Source organism: Scomber japonicus, chromosome 17 (genome assembly GCF_027409825.1).
Source record: "Scomber japonicus isolate fScoJap1 chromosome 17, fScoJap1.pri, whole genome shotgun sequence".
Taxonomy (NCBI): domain Eukaryota; kingdom Metazoa; phylum Chordata; class Actinopteri; order Scombriformes; family Scombridae; genus Scomber; species Scomber japonicus.
In genome coordinates, this window is record NC_070594.1 from 13,937,100 (window position 1) to 13,962,425 (window position 25,326).

General features: G+C 39.7%; 1 protein-coding gene across 1 annotated transcript in view; it reads right to left on the minus strand.

Annotated features, from left to right (window-relative positions):
- mdga2a (MAM domain containing glycosylphosphatidylinositol anchor 2a) overlaps positions 1-25,326 on the minus strand; it is a 172,734-nt gene that overhangs the window by 98,102 nt on the left and 49,306 nt on the right. The window contains exons 2-3 of the mRNA XM_053336450.1: positions 19,095-19,234; positions 11,191-11,365 (exon numbers count right to left, since the gene is read on the minus strand). Of these exons, the coding sequence (XP_053192425.1) occupies positions 11,191-11,365; positions 19,095-19,234 (315 nt within the window). The remainder of the gene's footprint in view (positions 1-11,190; positions 11,366-19,094; positions 19,235-25,326) is intronic.

Here is a 25,326-nt window from a genome sequence, read left to right on the forward strand (position 1 = left end):
GTAACTCACTCCCTTTTGAGGCCACAATCATCAGGCCTGGTTAAGTGTAATTACTGCCAATTAAAGTTGCATTGCAGAATGGAGTCAATGGAGCGATGGTGAGTGATACAGCATGTCACATTGTTGGTAGTAAATGGATACAGGCTATGGTCTTGTTAGTATTGCAAGAAGATACTCTAATGTATAGTAAAGTGGGCTCGTCCCCTCGAGTTAGAGTGCTAATGAGCAGGAAACCAAAAAATCATTTAGATAATACTCAGTATGAATCCAAAAATGCATTTTGTTTGTGCTATAAACAAATGCCTAAGGCTTAAATATAGACTTTTGATTGTTTGTTTTCCCTTAGAGTAAAAAACTATGCAAATAGTCTATGTTTAAACTCAACAAGAGGATGATGTTTCCCTCTAGCCGGATGAAGTCATCCTGCGTTTAAAACGGTTGCTTTAAGAGTTGCAGCCTGCTTAGGACTGCTGCACCTCCATCTTCCTCAGTGACAGTGCTTTTCCAATTATGCTGTCTTTGGAGGAACACTAGGTGTCTGTAGGTGTGTTCAATGTATGTGTGTGGACAACCTGTGTGATAAATGGAGGGGCAGACGTCAGCGGCCTCACAGCACAGCCTGCAACCCCTCACTTCCTCCCAGTGATGGAGATGAGGAAATAATGAGGCTCAGTTCTGCTGTGTGTGTGATTGTGTGATTGTTTGTGTGTGTGTGTGTGTGTGTGTGTGTGTGTTGGGTGGGTGGGAGGTGGGTTGGGGTGGGGTTAGGAGTAATGAATCTCCTCTTCATCCTCTCTCTTAGACAGTGGCGTCTGCCTCAGCCTATCTCTTCTCTCATTCATCTCCCTAGAAAACAAGCAGGCCACAAACCAGGGATCTAAACAACAGCACCTAGAAAGCTACCATTAGAGCTGGAAGCAAAGCACTGGTGATGTGATGGACTTCTTTTTGAGCTTCAGCCTAATGACTTTCTCCGTTGTTCAGTTTGGACAAAGAGCAACCAAAGGTGGGAGCTATATCCTGAATGAAGATTTGAAGAGATTTCCTTTAGATAAAAAACGTGACCGTGCATGCTTCTGCTAATGCCACTGCCACTCAGTTTTGATACCCATAATAGGAATGTGAACAGTATACTCATGTAACATTAATCAAGTAACAAGTGTGGTTGTGCATTTTAAAAGCTTGAGAGGGAAGTGTTGTGTGTAGGGGGTGTGTGTGTGTTACAAAAAAATCCAGCTGTCTTGTACCTGTTGTATTATCGTGTGTATGAAAAATATAGAGCTACATTTATCTGGATCACAAGCTGATTTCCAGTTGGAAATGTGAGTGTGATTGTTTTTCACAAAAAACTCACTGTACGCTACTTGCCCCGCACCAAACAGGACACACACAGTACCTAGTACCTAGTTGTTGAACATACAGGAGAGGTAATGTTTGACTTATATTCACCAGGTAGACACAAACAAAACTCCAAATAAATACTTGTGTTGCTCTGTATCTGCTGGATGTGTAAACAGTGCTACTGCTAACACATTTGCCATCTCAACTTATAAAGTGGTAATATTTCAATGTGCTGTTTACAGCCACTTCAAGGCTAAAAAAACCCCCTGTTATTGCAGGTTTAACTCATATCTTGTTGGTTTGCACTTTGAAATTGCTCTGTTATGTCCCGCTGTAATGTCCTGTTTCAACAGGGAATACATCACTTTAAGTACTTTAATGCATGGCTTTAAGTGTTATTTGTGATCTGACACACAATCATTGCAGATTCTCTTTATCTTCCTCATCCTTTCATATCACCTCTAGATTGTACCACGATCAGCAGAAATACCTTCAAATGTTAACGATCTTTGAAAACAGTTTCATTATTTGTCACCTTGGTTTTCTTTGGTAATACCACTCCAGTTGAAGCTCTGCATTATGTTTTTTTTTTAGGTTTTTTTTAGCAATGTTCTTCAGCTCATTTTTCCCTTACAAACATTTCAAGACTACTATGCTGAGATGAGATTTCTTCAAACATAAGATTCATGGGGAGTTATTAATGATTTTCTGCTCAATAAATCAATGTTTTATAAATTAGTAGAATGCAAGATCAAAATCATAATTTGTCTTTGGGAGTTATACTGTATATTCACACATTGTGATGATATCCAAAAATAATGACTAACAGATAAAAAATAACCAGTTGCCAGCACATCTATGGCCTTTCCTCACCTATACAGGAAATGCTAACATAAAAAGGGAGATAAGAATGAAATACTAATTACATTAGCATACACAACAAAAACACATTGTAGCATGTTTAAAGTTTCTGATAGGGAAAAAAAAACAAGAGAAAAGGTTGACTCCACTAGTCTGATTAAGGGGCCCTACCCGTAGCAAGTCCTTGAAAGAGTAATGGGCAGTCGTAAACTGGCTTTACCTCCATTAACCACACCAGCAAACATTTACATAATGTACACATAATGCGCTGATTCATTCTGTCCTGATTCAAACAAGGCTCAGATAACTCACTATGGCTGTATCACACCATTCATCACACCAGGTCATTTACATCCAAAAGCACTTAAGAGTCGCTGTACATATATCTTTGTCTACATGTATTATGGGATCTTTTCAGAAGATTGTATAATACATCACCTCAAATCATAGGATCAGATCATACTGAGTTACTTAGGCGACGTTGCTCACTCATTTCTGGCTCTCAACTGATCTGTTTTATAAATGTCAAAATTGATGATGTAGATGTTGTATGAGGTTTTCTATTTGTATTCATTTTCAAAGAGCGTAGAATGACCTACAAATGGATAGAATGAGAAATATGAGGTTTGTTTTTGTCTCACAGTACAAAGGTATGTAGGTTACAGTATATACATGCTTACTAAACCCCTCCTGTCCCGTAACTGTGTATGGCAGGACTGTCAAACTTAGGATTTCAAAGATTTGGAGAGTGAAGGGTAGTGACTTTCCAAAACCAATAAGACAATATCAAAAGTGTACTATAAACTGTAAATTTACTATGTCCAAAACTGAGGAGCATTTCATTAACTAACTACATTAGCTGACATTAAAAAGGCCCTTTTATGACTAACATATATTCACTGTATTATTCTGCAGCTGTGTGAAAGACAGTCTTGGATGCTATCAGAGTTAAGAACTCTGTGCTGCTTTTTATTGGATTAAGGGACGTTCACAACCCAGCAAACCCCGCAACATGACCCAAGATAGCATTACTTTTGTTATATACTTGTAATGTTAAAAGTTAAAATACTGTGTGAAGATTCAAATGAGTATGTAAGATAAGAAGCCAAACAGTGTGACTTTACTTGTCCTTTTTATTCATATGACTAACTAGCTCTACACTGCAACACAAGGACATTATTGTTTCCTTATATCCGTGTCTTATATCCATTGATGATCAATTTCTTGGCTGGGACATGATGCTAGTCAGCTGGAGACAGAAAAAGTCAGCTGTCAACCATTTCATGGAGCTAACATTAGCTTAATTAGTTAGGAACCTACATCTGATAAAAATCTGTTAGTGGCAGTGAACATTTCAAACAACTAATGGCAAGCTGCTTTTGTCTTCCTCTGTTTGAAATAAATGACCCATTGTTGAAAAAATGACCACCAATTTTGAGTGTGAACATATGAGAACAGAAAGGTTGACAGGCGTAGCAACAGTATCTAAAGGTTGGGGCAAGGATTAACGAATGGTCAGTTAGTGGCTCCAAATGGCCAGTAGTTAAATGTGTTATTGAGGGTGTACTAAGTTCTTACTTAGGTTTCAACACCTACTAAACTTGAACAGAATAAGCAGGTATAGAGGATGGATCACCTGTTTTGTTACAATATTGATGCAACAGTTGAAGAAAAAGACTGAGACTAGAAGAAGGTCAACCCTAACAATTAAATCTTTCCTCCAATCTGAGTCATAATTCAACTTATTGAACCTGCCTTCAGCACCTGCCTCATCCAACTGAATCCACTAATCGATACGCTCCCCAGAGATCACCAACCCACACACTGCCCTCTGCATATACCCAAATACATTACCTAGTCACTTTAAAGGAGACTCTCCATGGTATAGAGGCACAGAGTGCAAATAGCAGAAATGAAGAGGTTAATGCCTCAGTCAAAACTCAATCTTTATTACTATGTTCCATGTTTGTGTGAGTCAATATTTTCTCCAAAACTGCCTTTCTTTTCTTTCTCCGCACTCACATTTACTCAGGTCCCTTGCAGTAGGGCAGCACGAATTGAACACCTGATGAGATAGGAAGCGCCAGTTATACTGACCGACTGGATAAAGCAAAGCCAGCACGATCGCTAAACAAACACCATCAGCTGCTGTTTGGTCTCTGAGCTCCTTCATGAACTCCATCGATAGAAGACAAACATGAAGCAGACACACTTCCTCAGGTCAGCCTCACACTGCACAGCGTTGCACGGCTGAAGAGGCGTATGCCAAGGCGAGTTAAACCTTTGACATGTGTGTGTGAGTCAGGACCTCACTGGTGGAGAGTGTGTTCATGCATAAGCATGTGCTTTAACCCAATGGGCAGCCTCTATTTTTGTTTCTTCTCTCACACATGAGCACACAAAGAAACAGACACACATTCACACGTCTGGAATCTAGATGAACACTGCTGTTGCCAAATAATGATTCAAGCTCAAGCTCTGGTGCATGTGCCTGCAAACACACACACACACACAAACACACAGTATCCTCATTAAAATTCTCTGGCTGGAGTGAGGCTTGTGTAAGTCCCTCCACAGATAACACATAGAAAGCAGGCTATTGTCTTATTCTAATCCCTCTTTCAAAGGAATGCAGTCAGAACTATCAGAAAGGAGTGAAGATGTGAGTGAAATCTTTACTTAAATGATATCTACAGTCCATTGGGTTGTTTTTCAAAATATATAATAAGCCTCACCTGATTCTTACTTTTCAAAGCAACTGACAAACTGCCACTAGCTGACTAGGCAGAAGGCATTAATATCATCTGCCTGACATTAGCATATGAACAAATAGTAAATGCTTCTTCTTTCCTGTAACTCTGTGAAACCTGGCTCAACTTTTTTTTTCTGCTTCTTCTGTGCACTTCATCTCTATGTTCTCAATTTATGCAGTGTTGCCGGGCTTGTTCAAACCACTTTAAAGTGAGTTTTAAAGTAGTCCTTTATCAAACCCTGTACAGTAAATGCTGACCTGGACTGAAGAGGTTTAAGGCAATGCAATTTGTTTTCCATTTCTCCATCTCACTCTCTGAGTCCACTTGATAAACTGTGCTTGGGTACCAGTAATTGACCTGAAGATTGCATTATTTATCACTATGAAGTGGAGTTAAGACAGAAGATTAATATTACAGTTGCAACTATTTATTTTATTTTATTTTTTATTACAAGTTAACCTTTCACTTCTTTTGTTATTGTTATTATTTTAAGGAAATTAGGTTTTAGTCTACAAAATTTTGAAAAATGCCGCTTATCAGTTTGTGTAAGTCATAGGTTTGAAACATAGTAGAAATCAATTAACAATGTATTGTAAATGGGAATACCCTATACCTTTACACTCCAGCTTTTTTTTGGTGGGCCACTTCAGTCCACATTTTCCCCTCACTCGCCTCCTTTGCCAAATCTCTCTTAGACATATTGTGCTGGCAATGGTCAATGAACTATCTGAGCCTGCAATAAGCTGCCCTGCAGAACTCTTAAGCCCTCCTCGATCAGTCACTCGGTGAAACATTAGATTCTGCAGCAAAATTAATGCAGCTGAAATTAAATGAAAACACTGAAAAGACTCCCCTGTAGGAAAAAGAAGAGAGCATCTTTAACTTAAAATCGATCACTGTAGGAGTTGGGCGAGGTTTTTTATTAACTTTGCAGAGGACCTTCCCCACAGACCTAACTGCGGACAAACACATCTGAGGTGTCAGCAGGTATAAAATGTGCTTAGATAGACTTCTGAGCTTTGTAAATGTGTTAACTTTGAGCTGCCTATAAAGTATAGGTAATATCAGCTCGCCTGGACTGAACAGGTCAGTTATTACTATTAATTAACTGTTTTCATCTGCTGCCCAAAGTCAACACTGAGAACAGAAAACTATCGCTATCTCTCTATCTCAATTGTTTTCTTTTTTTTTTTCATTTAATTTCATTGAAAGTGGGTCTTGCAGGCTGTGGCTGCCTTTATGAAGAAGAAGGGTTTTGGAAAGTACTATGAATAAAAGCTCTAGTGTTTATTCTGAAAATTGAAAACAAGACTCTTGATTCCAGGAAGCAGAAGCAAATAAATGGTCCCAAAAGAAAACCATGGAAGAGACAATAGAAAGATCACTCAGGTTTAATGTAAAACATGCAGGGTGATGTACAGTGGAGTTAGTATCTCCCCATCTGCAATACATTCAAATTGCAAGTGTTGTTTCTTGGATGTAAACAATGTGTTATGAACAGAGACAAGCAAGCTACATCTGAAAGAGAGAGCAGACATAATTCAAGGTGTTGTTGTTGGGAGGTTCGGCTCCAAAACACCAATTTCAATACTAATTAAAAATCATAGCTGCAAACCACTAAAAATAGCATGTACTGCAGAGGCCCATCAACTAAATTCACCCCCAGGGGACGGCTATAACATTGCTCAGGAGAAATGATGTGCTTCTGCTGGATGTGCAACACAACACGATGCTAGCTAATGAAGTACACGTTGTGTTGCAAGGCCAGATGCAAGGACACCAGCGGGCTAACGGTTTGAAATGCTACTGTGGAAAAAGAAACATTTGCACAATAGTGATCTAGATTTTATTGAAGTTTGAAGGTTCATCTTGTTTTTTGTACGTGCTTTCACTATCTCCCCTTTGTTGGTGCCTTTGCACGGGGGAAACAAAAGAGAGACTGTTGATAGATAATTATAATTATTATTATTATTACTACAAATGCAGTGCCTGTTCAAAATGTGCCTGTTTGAAAAGGGTCAACTGCTTAGCTGTATTGCTGCTTTAACAATAATATATAATTATGACTATTGTTGGAGTGAGGCGTGAATGAGTACCAACAACATGAAAAAAAGGAATTATACAAAGATGTATAGTGTTGTAACAGTGAACATTTTTCTCATTTCAAGTATAATGAGTTCTGCATTTAAAAAATAATATACATAACAAGAGAGCTTTTGGAAAAATGTGCATCCTAAAATAATGTTGATTGATCACATTGGGCTCTTATTTTCTGTGATTTCAGTTTGGATCATTTGATCATGATCACTTTTCTTAGCTGCGCTGATTCCTGAAGATGATGTGAAAACACTGCAGACCAGGCTTTCTGCTTCAGAGACCGCTTTCCACTGCTTCCTCTCATCAAGGTTTTTAGAGCAATGTTAATATTTATCTTTATTATATATATAGGCCATGGTTTATCCTAAGTACGTTTGTGTGTGTGTGAATGCATGCTTGTGCTGTGTGTGTATAGGTCATTCACCCTGGCATGTTGATATTGGGCAACAAGATATGCCCTGTCGCTATTTGGAGACTTCATTAAGCTTTTTGAAATCTGAAATTGCAAAGCTGAACATGTTAAAGTAAACATTCCTTATTTCATTGAATGTTTTACACTGTAGAAGTAGCAGTCAGTTAGTCTTGCTCTCTCCTCAGCTGCCGTGCTTGCAACACAGCATTCAAACATGAGGGACACAGCGATCTGTCCTGTTGTTCTTTGTATTTACTGCTGCATTAGTTGGATGTAATGAATTAATGAAAAGGAAAAAATGCAGAGGAGGAAAATGAAACAGGAACTAAGAGCGTTTGTCTTCATCTGTTTAGTGTTTGATGGTTGTTTATTTGCACTTTAGAACGTTACCACCATGAAACAGTTAGAAAGTAATGTTGAACTGCTGTCATTCACAGAAAGCTTTCCACCGCTGTATCTCTTTATCTGACAGCTTTGCACATTATTAGCAACCATCTTCTTCATAATAATAGTTTTATTAACAATAACAGGTTAAAAGTTAATTGGTGGAATTTCCCTTCCTTCATTGAAACCATCAATTGTGATGTGCAGAAGAAGTCTTGGTATACAACAAATAGTCATATTCCATAATTTTAGATATCCATATTATGGCAATAACTGAGAGAAACAGTAGGCCATCATTACTTTAAGACATTGAGGTTAGTAACATTTCAACAACTTTAAACGTTTTTTGTTCAAGTGCATCATGACACAGCTGGCTCCCATGAGGACCGCCCCAGGAAAAGGAAGACCAAGAGTTACCTCTGCTGCAGGAGATAAGTTCATTAGAGTTACCAGCCTTAGAAATCGCCAATTAACGGTACCTCAGATTTGAGCCCACATCAATGCCGCCCAGAGTTCAAGTAGCAGACACATCTCAACATCAACTGTTGGGAGGAGACTGCGTGAATCAGGCCTTCATGGTCTAAGTAGTACTGAGAGCGACCGATAGGAAGAAAAGAATCGCTTGGGCCAAGAAACATAAGGAATGGACGTTAGTATAGTGGAAATCTGTTCTGTCGCCTCCAAATTTAAGATTTGTGGTAACACCTGCCATGTCTTTGTGAGACACAGAGAAGGACAGAGGTATGAAGCAAGGAGGAGGTATAATAGTGTGGGGGTCCCATTTGGTTTGTGCTTAGTGGGACAATCATTGGTTTTTCAATTACCCAAAACACACCTCCAGGCTATGTTAGGCCTATTTGACCAATAAGGAGAGTGATGGAGTTCTGCACGGTTTGGTATGATGTGGAAATAGCTGATGAGCCAACTTACTTGAACCTCTCTATAAATTGTATATTATGCTACGTTTTCCTTAGTAGAGCTCGGCATATGTGTTTATTTTATTGTTGACATAATTGTTAGTTATTATAAATGTTTGTAATTGTTTTTGATACAATTACATTTTTGATGTGATTTTTGATGGTTTGGGGTTTTCAAGGTTGACTGGTATTGAATAATTCATAGTGTATTATTACTCTATAGTATGTGTATAATAAATATACTGTAAATATATATACACTACATATTTACATAATGTACATACAGTACTATATCTATCCTATTGTTATATATATTGTATTTCTTATTCATACTTCATTCGTACTTGTTCTCATGAGTTTCAGCCAAGAGATCAATCGTCTTAACTTTTCTGATTGATGATATCTCAAATACACACATTTGCAATTTTAGTTGATTGCAAAGTTATTAAATGAAATCGTCCTCTGAGAGTGTAAAATGGGATTCCATCATTCACCAAACACACAATCATTAGCTTGTCCTTAGCAGCGTGAAAAACTGTGACCTCAAAAGGCCAGATGATGAAGCACGCTCTCTGATTATCCTCAGGTCTCTCTCCTGTGTATTTTCTGGCTTCATTTCCACGCCTACTCTTCCAGCCCTTTAGTGCAGCCAAGGAGAAATGGTGCACAAAGGAAAACGAGGTTCCTACTGTTAGCTGCTGAGAGGCATTCATCTCTGCTCTCCCGCTCAAGTAAGGCCTTCCACAAGCTTTCTAAACAAGTTTCAATTCCACAACCTCTGCCCGTGTCAGTCCAAATAAACAGGAACAAGGATGTGGGGCTCACACACCACGAGGCAAGAATAAGACAAAGCCCCGGAGAAGGAAATATGGGGGGAGAGAGAGAGATAAGGGGATGGGGCTGCCATGCCTCACACATGCAGGGACGGCGTGACAGACTGACAGGGGAGATTGGCAAAATGCAGTGGTTTTATACCTCAAGGAGAGGAGAGGAGAGGAGAATAGAAAAGAGGAGAGGAGAAAAGAGGAGAGAAGAGAAGAGGATACGAATAGTATTACTTATGCAAGGAGCAGACAGGCCAGTGTGGCACCACTTATAGATGCATCAAATGAATGCAGGTTTCACTGTAAGGGTGTCATGGATTGGAAAGAGCCTAAGTGCTTCTTATTTAGAGCGAAATGTTCTGCTCCACTACCTCTGTCTTTCCTCTGTGACTGAAAATTGGATGTTTGGCAACAAATTAAGGGTAGACAGGTCATCAATTTTCAAAGATACAGGAATCTTTTTCTTTGGAGCTTGGCTTAAAAGAGGGATGGAGTGAGTGCTGCTGAAGGAGTGAAGGCTGAAGCAGCAGTGAAAAATTAAAGAGGTAGCTTAGAGATCTTTCAAAGGCACCATACACGTGATTGTATCTTTAGATCATTTCTTGAAGCTGAATCAGTGAGCCTATGGATAAGTGAAATCTGACCTTATTACAGCTGATTACAATACACCTACATACTGTATACATCACTGGATATACTGTAGACTCCTACTTTGGCTGTGTTGCCACAAACAGCCAGAGGGACGTGGGCCGGAGGTTGTCTAAGGGCCCAGCTGTGATGAAGGGGCAGTGACTCATCTGTCTCTCCACTCATTGACCACTCAAGAGTTGAAATAGGACAATCAATGCCAAATCAATAAAAACAATAATACTAAATCACCATTTTCTTTGATGAATGCTAATGAACCTTCCCCGCTCGTCGCACAGATACTTTAAAAATAGAGAGGTTGCACTTACAGTCGATGTCTATGTCAGGATAATAGAAGTGTTGTAGCTTAATTAGCATTCTCAGGAGAGCACAGGGGTCTCATTGAATGCACTTCCTCCAAATAACCACATTTTCAGTAAAAGCAGAAATATGAAACGTTGCTATAATGGGCTGGAAGGTTTCATGTTGTAATCAGCACTAATCCTCTGTGCAGCACTGTCTACATTTACAGTTTCTCCAAGATGTTTTTTTTGGGGTAAAAGTCTAACCATGCAGCCAGCTGAGTGACTTTGTTGCATTATCAGATCTGTGAGCAGAAACCTTTTTCAGGATTGTTGCCGGCTACGATCTGTCCCAGCAGAGAATTAGAAGACAACGTGACACAACGTCCAGTCCTTAGCAGGGTGACACAGACTCTGATAGTCACACCTTTGGGCAATTTAATGTTTTCTCACTTGAATGTCTTAGTCAAGCAGGAGGAGACAAATAATTCAAAGTCAAGGCCCGACACAAACAACAACCATGCAAGACATCTTTTATGCTCAGTAAATATTGAGTACATTTGTTAAGTGACAAGACAAATATGAATCATCCTGACAGCAGTGCTTATCATCATGATTTTTCTGGGTTACAAGTACCATCATGTCCTATTTCCAGCCTTGCGTGACACTTACAGTAGACGTCCACTCTGATGGACTTGATGGCCGGGGAGCCAAGGCCATTCTCAGCCTTGCAGTAGTAGCGACCTCCCTGGGTCCTCAGAATCTTTGAGATGTGCAATGTCTCATTGAACACGCTGGAGTCCTGGAAACGGTCTGACACGCTGCCGGCTGTCTTGGTCCATCGGATCTGGGGAGACAAAGGGTAAAAATCACAAATTACTTTCAAGTCCAATTTCAATCTTCTGTTCTAGGATGCGATGGAGCAAGAAGTCAAACGCAGTGTTGGGTAGGATAGAAATCAAGAAGAGGCTGTAAATTTTCCAAAAAAAAAAATAAAAAGCTGGAATTTAATTAATGGCTGGCTTTCAAATAACTGCAGTGAATGTGGCCAGGACAAACACACAAAGGCAAGGTAAAAGATGATCACAGAGGTGGAGTTACCTTTATCTAACAGTTCATGTGGTAAATTCAGCATATTGTATACTTCCACAAAACTAATCTATCAGCACTGCAACAGCAAAGTCATGTCATACTGACCAATTTCCTGTTCTGAGTTCCTCTTTGGAACAGAAATTCTGTTTCCATGCACTAATTATTTCCAGTTGCTTTAATTATGAATTTTCTTTTGATTGCTGTTATGCTACAGTCAATGAAACCCAACATTTTTCACACTGAAAAGTGTATGAGAAGCAGTGGTGGAAAATAATTTATTCTAATACTATTGTACTTTTTTTTAATCACACTTCATTTAGCTGAAATCTAACTAAGTACCTTGAAATGAAATGAAATATGATACACTTTTATACATTAAAATGATAAGCACATTGCATACAACATTTTTAGAATCATCTTCACCTCGATCCTTTCCAATGTATAACATTACAGTACAATAGGAGCCATTGTGTTTACGAATAACTTATTTTACATTTAACCTTTTAGTTTTTTGGATAATAATTCTGTACTTTAAGGAGTAGGTAAAGCAAAATTATTATTTTCTTTTTTGATTTTTGTTTTTTTATGTGGGCCCGTCAAATTGTGGTATTGCTATTTTTTATTTATTTTTTACCTTAATTGCACAGTAGTAGTAGCACAGCATTATGAACACTGATTAACTGGATGGCTTTTAACAAACACCAGCTGGAAGTGACTGAAAATAACTAGGGAGTGAAATCAGCATCAATGCCAAAGGAAAGAAACTCAGAGGGAATTATATTATTAAGATGAGGTAAGCCTGAAGAGAGTGTTGAGTGAACAGCAAACAGCATCAATGAAAGGGGCTGAGACTGTGTCTACTGTACTGTCTGAAAATGTAAATTTATGTAAATGTAAATGTAAATGCAGGGTCCACTACCGTTTTAAAATAAAACTGTCACCATGTTGTGTTGTGAAGGATAACTTGACAGCTAAAAATCTTCCTCTAACTTCCTTCTTGTTCAACACAAGACTGACCCCAATGTGGCCTTCTCAGCATGAGTACCTTTCACTAACTGATGAGACCCAGTTAGCCCGTGGCATTGAGGTGTAATGAAAGGTGAAATAGTGTTACTCTCCAACATGAGGTTGTAATTGACTCTCCATCATCTCCCTCTCCTGTCCTCATTAAAGCATACAGCATGAACAGGTACTGTGACAACTCTGGCCTGGAGGCCACACAGTCAGAACCACAGAGCATAAAGCTTCATTCAATCCCTCATCCTAAGTAAGCCACAGATGGACTGGCTTTGCCTGCAGAGCCTCATATATCTCTGCCTAGGCAGGGGATGCTGTGAATTAGAATCCAATATCTCCACACTGTATGGTGATAGCATCATCTTTGGATACTGATAACATCCCATTTTACAGAGATAGCATCCGATGGAACAGGGATATCACTGCATGGAGGGATAGGGATTGGGTGCTATCTTTGGAGATTGCTGCTGTGCTGCTTTCGCTGCAGGGTTTTAACCATTGCGACAGCTTGAAGTTTGGTCATTTCCCAAACAGACGAGAGAAAAGGAAATGAAAGGGTGGGTGGCCCAAAACCAGATAATGGTGGCCTATTCCAGAGGCTTTTGTGGCGCTTGGAGCGAGAGGATGACAAGGAGAGGAATTCACATGTAGCGAAATTTGAAGTTTATCAGAGGACTTTCAGATTCTCTATCTTGCTCGGGGTGCTGCTGTTCAGAGTGGCAGAAATTAATTAGCTGCCCTGAAACTCAAATACAGTGTGTGTGTTGTCTTTCTTCCTTTCATCGACCTCTTTCTCCGAAGTCTCTATCTAGACTGAGCTTCTGTCCCGTCCCTTTACACAACCTGTAAGCGGATATATATGACCATTAAAAATAAATACCTCAAAATGAACAGACGGTGCAGAAAAAGCTTCACTGGGATAGTTTCAAATGCATCAAGAGACATTTAGAGAGAGCACTCCATAAAAAAAGCCCCGACCTCAGCAACTGATCAATGCTAAATCCTTACTCTTAAAAAAATCTGGGGCCCTATTATAACAGTTAGGGACACCACGAAAAACAAGCCCTAAAGTTAAATAAGTTATGAGCATATATATTCGATGGGGCAAAGTTTTTCAATACTGTGTCACTCTCCAACAGTGCTCTGGATCCCCTCATGCAAATACAAAGGAAGCTGGCTTATGGCGACCTCAGCAGAATTCAATATTCTCCCAGCTTATACCCCCAGTCATTTCCTTTGCCTTTTGTGTAAAGAGCTTTAAGTTTTAGGAAAGTGCAGTATCAATAAGTGCATTGTTAGAGTGATACTAAGAAGAGGGTATTCAAATAACTCTTCATAGTTCCAAAAGGAAAGTGCTCCTGTTTGTTTCGCGGGGCAGTAGAACACATTATTGGTGAGCTTTCAACTCTTTAACCATACCCTCAAGCTATTTTCATTCCTCCGCTCCTCTGACTTTCTACATCGGAGCACCTCTAGCCACTGCGGGAGTCCTGAAGTATGCCTGGTGAGAACAGTTTGACCCTCTTCACTCTCCTTAGTGCAATGCAAATACTCCTGATCTGAGAGGAGCTGGTGGATTTGAGCAATATGATAATTGCTCTCCCCAGCCCACTGACAAGCCTGGTTGAGTTTTTTGGGCTATTTTTGCTGCTCCTTTCTCCTTTTTCTGCTGTAACTCATATAGTGCCTGCAAGTACACGCCGGGGAATGAGTCAAAGTGCCCAAGATGTACCACCCAGCTGCTGTTATTACGGCAGAAATAAATTATTCCTCTCTCTCTGCCTGCCGTGTGAATGCATGCGTGTATTATTGCCATGAAATGTAAATGTGGTCTGGTTTTCATGTTCTACCATACATATTATAAAACACAAAGTTGGACATTCACATTTGACATATTCCCTGTAAAAAATAAAAGCATAAAAAGAATCAAACATCAAACACAGTAATAACACTTTTCTCTCTTAAATCAGACATCCCAATAGAAAGATCAACATTTGCTTACAAGGAAAGCAGAAACTTGTCTATATTAGTATCAGACTGAAAATCCCAACAGTGTTTGAGACCTCACATGCTGCGATGTCACGGCAAGAGCTAATTAAAATGCGCCCAGTGTCTGTTGTTATGCGGGGATCATATGCTGGAGCACGCGTCCTCGGTGAATCTCCTATAATGCCTGCTGTGACGTTTCCCTCTCCTAACTACAGACTGGTTTCTAATTGCTCGCCATCTTTTCTTTTAGGCGCTGATGGTAGTCTGTGCCGCTCAGTGGTGCAGCCAAGTGTGGCTGAGCATGACAATCAAGTGATCAGAAGAAGCCACAGGGGGTCCAACTCAAAAAAAAATTGTGAGTGCACCGACTCTACAGGTCTATATCAGAAAATACTGGACCTCAAAGAAATTGGATGACCATTTGAAACACACCGCAGTAAAGTCTTTGATATTGAAATTACACAATACCCCATGTTCTGACTTGTTCCTAATAGTAATAAGAGTCAAATGAAAGCAATGTGTTTGAATGCTGCTGTTAATTTAGCTCTGAATACAAGTAGGTGTAAATGATTTTATCCCTTACTGTAGATAGAGAGTAGCTCGAGTGAAAACTGTACCCTTTGGTGGTGGTTTGTCTGGCAAACAGTGAAAAGATAGAAGGTTAAATCATGTTCAAAAATGCACCATCTGCTAAAGACACCAGCGCTGTAGGGCTAACTGTCACGGGAACATCCCAAACAGATCTCATACTCCAATTGGTCTGTATAAAGCAAAATGTCCCAGGGCCCGAGGTCAGCTTATTTGTACTCGCTGACCTGTGACACTGTGAGATGAATCTGACGGGCCAATAACTGAAACAAAAAAAAAAACAACAACAAAAAAAAAAGAAAGGTGTTTGCAGTGTGCTGTTGCTGGCTATTGGAGCCTGGTACTCAAACAGTGTAGTGTGGACATAATGGATGGAGGCCAGGGCAGGGAGACGGGGGCAGATGGCTTCATCATCAGGGACTCTTTGATGTCTGTTCACGGGCATCAAAGACAATAAACAGTAACTGTGGAAGTATGAACAGATAATGATGTGTATATATTTGGTGTTCTAATACAAAATTAAGGCAAGAAACAGTGATACAGATCTTATATTTTGATAGAAGTAGGGCTGAAACTCATCATTATTTTCTGTATTTATTATCTATTAATTAACGTTATCTTAAAAACAAATTCCAAAATGTCAAGAAATAGTGACTAAGGCTCCTTACAAATTCTCAAACCTCGAGCTGACATCTTCCATTTAATTAAATACTTAAACAAACAGTATAAAATCCACAATAATATAAAACGGAGGAACAAAACGGCAAATCTGCACATTTTAGAAGCTAGAGCCAGTTGATATTTCTGCTTAATAAATGAGTCAATTATCTAAATTGCAGTCAACTAACTTCACATACAAGGGCTAATTGATTAATCAACTAATTGTTAATTGCTAATTGGCACCACATAAGGAGAGACAATGGACATATTCATCTTTTATAAAAACAAGGAGAAGCACTAGCATCAACTAAGATCTGAGAGAGAAAATGGCTTTATGAGCCTTTATATTTGATTGAAGTAGGGCTGCAGCAAATCATTATTTCAATCACCATCACTTAATCTATCAGTTCCTTTTCCACTTATCAATTAATCCTTTAATCCCATCAGGATCAGCTGTACTTTGCGTTGAGTGCTAATTTGCAAATAATAGCATGCTAACATGCTAAAATAAAGGGGTAAACATTACAGTTACTGAAAATCAGCGAGCATGTTAGCCTGCTGATGCTAGCATTTAGCTCCAAGCCTTACAAAGCTGCAGACTGAATTAATAAAGAAAATGCATTAATCGAAAATCTAAATTAATGGACATGCTGGTGATTTATAAAGAGATGGAAAGCAGAGAGTGAGTGAGAAGCATTGGCCGTGGCTCAAATTTCTTCAAACATTTTGTGTGTCTTATCCGCTGACACTGTCTCTACGGAGAGCCAAGTCCTACAAATCCTTCCAACGACCTCTGCACCATACATCTATGAGATTTTGACTTCATTGCCCTCGATGCTTGCCAGATGCCAACAATCTCTGTCTTCCTTCACAGCCCATAGTAACACCTTGAAATGCCAAACCCATGAGGCAGTAGTGGAAAAAGCACGCATTATACCGTGTGCGGGTGACTGACAGGAACATATATTTATTTGACAATTAAATGGAAAGGCAGCCAAGTGTTGCTGCTGTCACAAGTGTGTGTGTGTGTGTGTGTGTGTGTGTCTTTGTGTTTGTGAGGTTGGACACATGTATGATTTTATTATTAGAAAGCCTCTATTTTGCCTCCGAGGTGGGTGGGCGGATGTGCACGTGGCTGATGGAGAGGCCTGCTGTGAGGTAGCTGTTGCTGCCTGCCTGGTTGGACAGAATCCAGAGAGTCCATCAGTGGGAAGGCCTGAGGGGCGTCTATGTAATTTAAGGAGTGTGCATATTGATAGACATTGCGGGGAATTAAACGGTGGCGAAATTGCCAACCGTGGCCCCATTTACTCTGCGGTTGGTCCTTTGTGGTCCTGATGTTATACTTGGCACAACAACACCCCTAAGTCTGTGTATCATCACGGGAGCCATAGTATCTCAAAGTCAGGGTAAAAGAGACTCGAAATCTGGACAGTGATGATGAAAAAAGCAATTTTGTGATTCGCTAATGCAGAACTAATTGAAGCCATTTACAGTGATCGAGTAGTGTGACTTAGCCCCATGTGATATTATGGTCCAGATGGTGAGTCTGGTTTAAGTTACTCTTGGTATGGAAGTTGTTCAAGAAAACACATTTGAGGAATTATTCCACAGATACGAAGACCAACTTTCCCATTTATCAAGACCGGACACATTGACTACAACCTTTACAAAGAGTACTGATTACTTTTTCTTTCCCTCCACATGCACTCTTGAAAGATGAAGCCCAACCCGATTCAAATGTGGAACTTTAGGAGTGAATAAAAACTCTGAACATGTTTGTGAGGATTCATATTTCATTCTAATGAAAAGATAAACTGTTAGTGCCGTTTTAAGTCTGTTTCCGATTAGGTCGTGTACCCTTGTGTTTTTTCCACTAGCATCACAAAACTGCCCTGAGGTCTATTGCTACCCAAGATAACCTACTCAACTTCCGGAACCACTCAGAATGAGTGTGCGCTGCCCCCAGTCTCATGCCGCTACCAGAGGGGACAAAGCTGACACATCCCAAAGTCCAGAGAGACACAGCCGAGACCCGCTGTGCCAGGGGAACTGCGTGAGTCTCATAATGACTCTGTTTCAAAGGAGATCCTGCCACAGCCATGCAGGGCTTTTGATCTCCCACTCTTCTCTCCCCCCCAACCCTCCCCTCGTTCTGCTCTGTTTTTCAGAAATTCTAATTAAGAGGAAAGACAGAGAGAGAAGTTGTTCTCGCTGACGACAGCAGGAGATGAACAGTGTGTCTGAACCCCTCGCTAATTTAAGAGGCCTCACCTTTTCAATTGAAATATAAAAATCAATATGCTCTTTGCCTTGGCATCCAAAGGGGGAAGTGTACAAAGTAATGGCCCTGTCTATCGATCAAAAAGGGGAAATTATATTAATTAATGTAAATGAGCTCAGGCCTGTCCACACACACTGCCCAATTCTGAGTAATTTGTGTCATCAAGCAAATTAGTAACAACATTCGATTAATGTTCGAAAGGTTAGTGTGTGCAAATCCTGCCCAGATTAATACCAGAACAAAATGTGATGCTCAAGTCATTTGTGGCTGAGCTGACATTTATACCTGCGTGGATCATTGGGATTTTGTTAAAGACGGGAGATGGGATTTTGTTACTGCTGTTTTCTGTCTTTTATTAACAGATTTTTTCATACATGTTTCTAAGATTTAAAAAAGCAAATTATATATTTTTCATGCTCGTTTTCTATCACTGGATGAGTAAAGCAATAAGGAGGCAAACAACAAGAAGTAAGAAGCGTACTTTCCTCAGAAAAAGGTGGAAGGGTTTTTAACTAGTCCAGATCACAACAGTAAATATTAAAAGAGTTTGAGAATAATTGTTTCTCAGATACTGAGGACCCATGTGCATTGACCCAGAGTCTTTACTCTGTGGCCTGTTTCTCACTCATTACATTTTTGTTTTGGCAGATGTTTAGGCTGTTTTGTTTCTGCCTTCTCATTAGACTTGGACGCTTTCATTATCAACATGCAGGTGCACAATGCAACCTAAACCATCAATAATTAAAGGATTAAACTTTTAAGCTGGTTTAGTGCAGAGGTATGCGTTGCACCACTCAATGACGTTAATACGGAATTAGAAAGGAAAGCTCACTGAAGGAGAAGAGACGAAAAGAGAAACAGACAGGAGGAGAGATGGGCAATAAAATTAGCATATTGTCCCATGATTCCCATGTACCTATACTAATCCATGCTGTCAGTTCCTTACCTGTGGCCGAGGATGCCCCGTCACCAGGCAGGTGAGCTCCAGCGTCTCTCCCTCTCTGATGGTGTAGACTCGCTCCGTGTGCCTCTCCTCCTCAACATTACAAGCGTGCCCCGAGTGTATAATGCGGACACTTGGAGGTGCTGTGGAGAAAAAAGAAAAAAGAAAAAAAGTGTGTTATCATTCTGGTCATTTCTGAAAGAATGAGTACTTTAGCACAACAGATGGTGTATTGATTAAGAGGTTGTCTCACTTAAATCAAGCCTACTTCAAAGCTTTGTGGCAACATTTGTGCTGCACATCACTGAGCACACAGAGGCAGGTGCAGTAAAGAAATAAAAAAACAAAATGACAGATATTTAAGTTTTACAGCTTTTGTTCACTTTGGTTCGGCTTCTCAGTCGTTCCCTGCATATCAAATGCAACGTCGAGGAAAGTTACTCTGCCATCACTGCCTTACATTGTTTTGTAGTTATATAACTTATAATATTGTGTTAGCACTTTCACAAATGTGATATGGTTTGTGCTGCCAAGCGTTTTAGCAATTACGGTTGTAAAAAACAGTTCTTTTTTATTTCTCTTTTTAAAATGTTAAAGCAGTCACATTATGCCAAACATTACTATTAGTTAGACCCACAATCTTTAGAGTTTTCGTTTGGTTGTTTTTTTAAATGTACCCTAAAAATATGAAGTTGAATATGAAGCACAGAGAAAATGTTATCATGCATTTCTGTAAATGAATTTGGGAATGAAAAAGTAAGTTAAGTCACTAGTTTACACTACTAAATAATGCTAGTGCAAGACATTACTATGCAACCTGAACATACCCATACATTCTGATTGGTTCTTAAAGACAAAATTCATGATTTAAACAAACAAAGGAATAATCCCACCATCAAAACTCAAACTCAAGAATACTTGAAGCACACTGGCTATGACTCTCAAATGTACTGACAAGTCTTAACACATTGGCAGTTATTAATACTTTCTGATGCAGCTAAATGCATCTGTAAGTTTTATAAACATGAGAGATGTTCAATTATAATCTGATTTAAAAGGCAAATGTTTATTTTCCCTATATATTCTTTTATATGATGTATGTCAATATACAGTAGGTCAAATTTCTGTGATACATATGATGTGCAAAGTTGCAGACTTTTAACTCAGCTTAACCTAGATAGATTCAGGTTGCTCATCTTATATCAGGGGTATTTTTATTTCAAAAGGGCCACAAAGGGTTTGTTTGTTCTCACTGAATATTTGATGTGGTGACCCATAACAGTAGCAACAGAGCTGTTCTGATTCACCTTGGCCATGCAAACAATGAAACATGATCCTGACCTCATTTTCACACAAATATGAGGAAAACAGATACAGTAGTTATGGCAGAAGCAGTAATCAATCAATATCACTCCAGTTTGAATCAAAGTGACAGTCAATTTGGGTCTTAATCAAATTAGTCTGCAGCGAGCAATTCAAACACAGAGTGAAGCATATGACCAATAAACAAATGACGGTGCACAAAATTTCTCACTCTCCCTGTCTCCCTCCTGTCTTTGCCTATGGGAAGATATCAGAATGAATTTACAACTCAGTTTAATAACAAAACCCTTTAAATATTCACTCATCAAAAACAGAAAAATGTAGCCTAATTCTTTTAACATAGGCAGAAGTAAATACATGCCTCTTGGTGATTTTTATACCTCAAAAAAGTTCAATGATAGAGCAAACTTAGATGCAATACGAGAAGTCGTGCCCATATTTGAATTGGTGGATATCTCATTTTGGAACAGACCTTATAGCACATACATTTTAGTAGGCTACATCATTTCCTAATATAATGTAATCATAGATATAAAAATGCCTCTTTTCTGTCTCTACTTTTGTAAAGTTGGACAGTTCAGTTTATCCACAGCCTAACATACAGTGGGACATTCAGAGAGTGTAAAGGGGGGTAAACTGGAGAGGAGGATCAGACATTTTAGGTCAACGGCCCAAAACAATCAGTTCCACTGAGCTGTGAAAGCACAGATCCATGTAACCAACCCCTGACAATACTAGCATCTGTTAAGCATGTATTCCTCTCCAACTTACATGATTAGTGAAGAGTTTTGGGGATGAGATGATTTAGAGAGCGGATACGGGATATGATTAGGAGAAGGAGTACAAATTGGGGAAAAAATAAATAAAAATTAAGCAGAAATCACAAGCAGCTAAAGACTGTGTCGTGCCTTTCATGTTGGAGGAGCAGCTTCCTGTGTGGGTCTCTCTCAGCAGACACCGGCAGGGTTGTGTCTAGATTTGTGAGAGATCTCGCAAGTGTGATCATTTTACTAAAAACTGTAATCTTTCCCTAACCCTAACCAAATGTTTCTTAACCTAATCCGACCTTTACCACAGTCTTGCCACATCATGAAACACGATTAATTTGTACAATGTGCACAACGAAGACACTCCCACAAGGGTTTGCAAATCTAGGGTAACCATCTGGACACGACCCCCCAGCAGGCAGCAGACCTATTACCTCGATCCAGGCTGCAATGCTAATGAGCGTGGCGACATTCCTGGCTAACACTTTACTGGGAGCCTCAGCCAGAGTGTGTCCTTATAGCCACATGCTAACAGCTTGTACCTCCCCGTTACCAACCACGCTGTTCGTCTCATAGCTGCTCCCCTCAGCTTGTTAGCTGAAAGCTCCATCGTCCCGCCGAAATGCGATGCAGATTGACGAACACTGCTATCAATGCTAACTGCGAGACATTGGCTACCCACTAGCATTGTTGCATAGGCATAGCTCTTACAGTTCATACTTAGGCTCTCTTCATTGGAGACGAATACACTGGTGGTGAATTCCATAGGGGGGGATAAGGACTTGAGAAATAGGCTCAGTGTAACGGAGCTTCACGCAAGGCTGCCACTTAAAACAAAAAAGGCTTAGAAACAAGACCCCAGGGCACCAACGAAACAAAGTACTAATGCCATTTACTCCAATGAGCTAGTATCTCTGCAGCATGCTATCGGTCCTGGAGGAAAGTAGGGAAACACCCGTAATTAATGATCTTCAACTGTTACTACGACTGCTGCACACTCACATATAAACACACAACCGTTCAGACAACACTAAGCTTACAGCGACGGAAGCAAATAACCCTCTTTAAAGCATACATAATGAGCACAGTAATGCTCTTGCAGTCGCACACATATCCTTGTACAGAGAAGGCCTGCTCTTTCAAATCACCTCGCCCAAAGCATGAACTTAAATCACTGTCATTACCACATAATTTCCTGTTTGTTTAGTTTTTCATGAAAGCGGCTTGATGCTCACTCTGCTGACAGTAACGATTCATAGAATATGCAGCAGAGATATCTAAGAATGAGTAATGACAACATTAATGCTGGGGTTTGGGGTTGTATAAAGTGGGATGTCAATGCATTGACAGGTGAGATAAAAGATGTCCGAGTAGAGAGGGTACAGGTGATAGACAAAGCTTTGAATACATCAGAGCAGTTCAGACGTGGCTGGTTAAATCCCTTATTATGTACAGTAGGACTCTGTGTTACACAATGAAAATGTCATTTAACTTTTCAGGCAGTGAAACACGTCTGTTTGAGTGTAAATAAGAAAGTGTACTAAGCTAAATAAAGTTGTTTTTTTAAACAGTGTTCCTCTATTTTCATGTACAGTATTGTCTTGCAGTGGAGAAAGCAAGTGATGCGCAAAATTACAGCTATAGTGTTTTGCTAAGGATTAACCCTGGCAGTTTATAAGTATTTAATCCAATTTTAATTTCCAAACATACTGGCAGAACAATCAACATTTAGCCTATAGATTTACTTACATTTTGGCCTTAAGAATTTCCAAAATCAACAAACATACTGTTGATAGTCGGAATTCAAACCACTTAAGTTAAAGCACAAATGTACAAAATGCTATTCTGTTAGTTACAGTTCTTCAATCATTATTCTATTTCAGTAAAAGTGATCATTATAAAGAACAGCCCATCCAGAGCATCATGTTGAAGCATACAGTATATTATTGGATTAGTATTACTGGCGTAACAATATTTCATGCTGTTGCTGGTTCATGTGGAGATAATTTGAACTGTTTATATAATAAAAAGTCAAAAGTACAATATTAGAATTATACAGTATTTATTTTAAGCCATGGCAGCCCTCCATAAGATTTTTTTTTTCCTGACTGCTGAGCACCTCAAAAACAAAGCGTATTGTGCTACTATGACAACCAGCAACTGTGAGTTGTCATTAGTTGAGGTGTTACTGCATTTTTGATACAGTGATTCATATTATCTGCTTCCTCTCCTGCTTTCATATGTTTAAAAATGTAACATAAAGCATGGTTAATATGAATGTCACCTCGATTTTACATGGTGAAATGCAGAATAAATGTAGAATGACATGAAAAAGCTTGTGTCATCCTTGGCCTGTCCTCAAGGCACCCACATTGGGAACCACTGCTGTAGTTAATCCTAGTCCTTTAATAAAAAAAGCCCCTTTTACAAATACAGATTTCAATAAAATGTGTGTGTGTGTGTGTGTGTGGGGGGGGGGGGGGGGGGGGGGGTTGGTTGATAAATGAACCTCCCCCAGTAGTCCCCTTAAAACCTCTGTTTCTATCAAAGTCACCCCCCAACACTCATTAAAACTCTATTAAAAAGTTACATGTCCACATTCAAGGCCAATTAATCTGTATTCAACTTTGCTAAAGCACCTTCTTCCAATCCCTCTCTCATCCCCCCAAAGCAAAATTACAAGATGTTAAATGAGTGAGTGGTCATGTATGTAGAGTGGCAGAGCAGAGGTCATTTGGGAGCAATGAGCTGAGAAAACCTATTCTGCTGGTGGCATATTTGGATGTTAATTAGGCGCTTTTTCTCATCTTGTTTTCCCTGCTGTTCGGGGAATTGGCATTGGCATAAGAAGCACATCTGCCACTCACAGTGATGTGAGTAGTGCAAAACAGTCGAGGGAAAAAAAATCAATGCAAAATATTGAGTGGATCTTTACAGTCAAACTAATGCAGGGTTATTCTGAAATCACTTGTTTACCTGCTCTACAAGCACTTGTGATTAAACAGTGTCGTCACAAATGTTGAGCAAAATGTTGGCATGAACCTGTAGGTTAGAATATGAAATTTGCATAAACTGTGTATCTCTGGCTGCAGTGTCACTATCCCACACTTCCCCACCCACCAAACCATCTGCAGGAAATCACACTCACACACACATATATATACACACAGCTTCCTGATAGCTATAAGTTAAAAAGAAAAAGAACAAAAAGCAGAACGGAGGAGCTGCAGGCTGAAAGCAGGAGTCTCAGATGTGCCTCTCTTTTTTTCATTTCATTATCTAATTTCCATAACAGTGACATCATTTCCCCGACTGCAGAAACACACAACAGGGAGAGACAGGGAAGAAGAGGGGAGGAGAAGAAGAGTACCTCTGCACATAAAGTTGTGCACGTTAGACTGTTAGTTTAAAGCTGCCTCCTCATCTGTTCGTCTGTGCATGTGTGTGTTAAGTTGTGTTTGAGTGTGCATTATGTCCTTGTGTGTTGAATGAGCAGCTCCCGGTGGAGTGGCTGGCCTTCCTTGGCCTCAGTTGGGGGAGATGGAGACAGCTTTATCCACTACCGCCAATGGAGATTAAATTGGATTTGGCTAAAAGCAGCCTTGTCACCACGGTTCTGGAGTGGCTGAGTGGCAGAGGAGGTTCTTGGCAGCGGCAGAGGCTCTAAATTTGACAAACAAATGAATCCAAAAGAAAAAACTCCAACAGCTGGGGCTCGTTTTCGCTGCGGGTTTAATGTCCTCAGACCAACCCCCGAGGACCACTAAGTATATCCTGCTAGTTTTCTGGCTCCACAATCAGCTTCTCAGAATGAGAGAGCCAGGTAGAGCGAAGCATAAGAGAGAGAGAAACAGAAGGAGAAAAAACATGCAATATGCATTAAAAAAAAAACAGTAAAAAAAATAATTGTTTCTGTTATCACACCAAACTCATTATCGATTCTGTGCCAGGACCACCAGAAATAAACTTCCAGTTGGTTACAAAGAGACTGCAGGGGAGAAAGCCAATTTCAGCTGTGTGATAAAACTGCTCGATGCCAACATAAAAAAGCTTTGTGATAACACAGAAATAAGTTCAGCGTTATTAAGCAGTCATATTAGATGTTCCAAAATAACACATGTTCCAAAAAATATACACACCAAAGT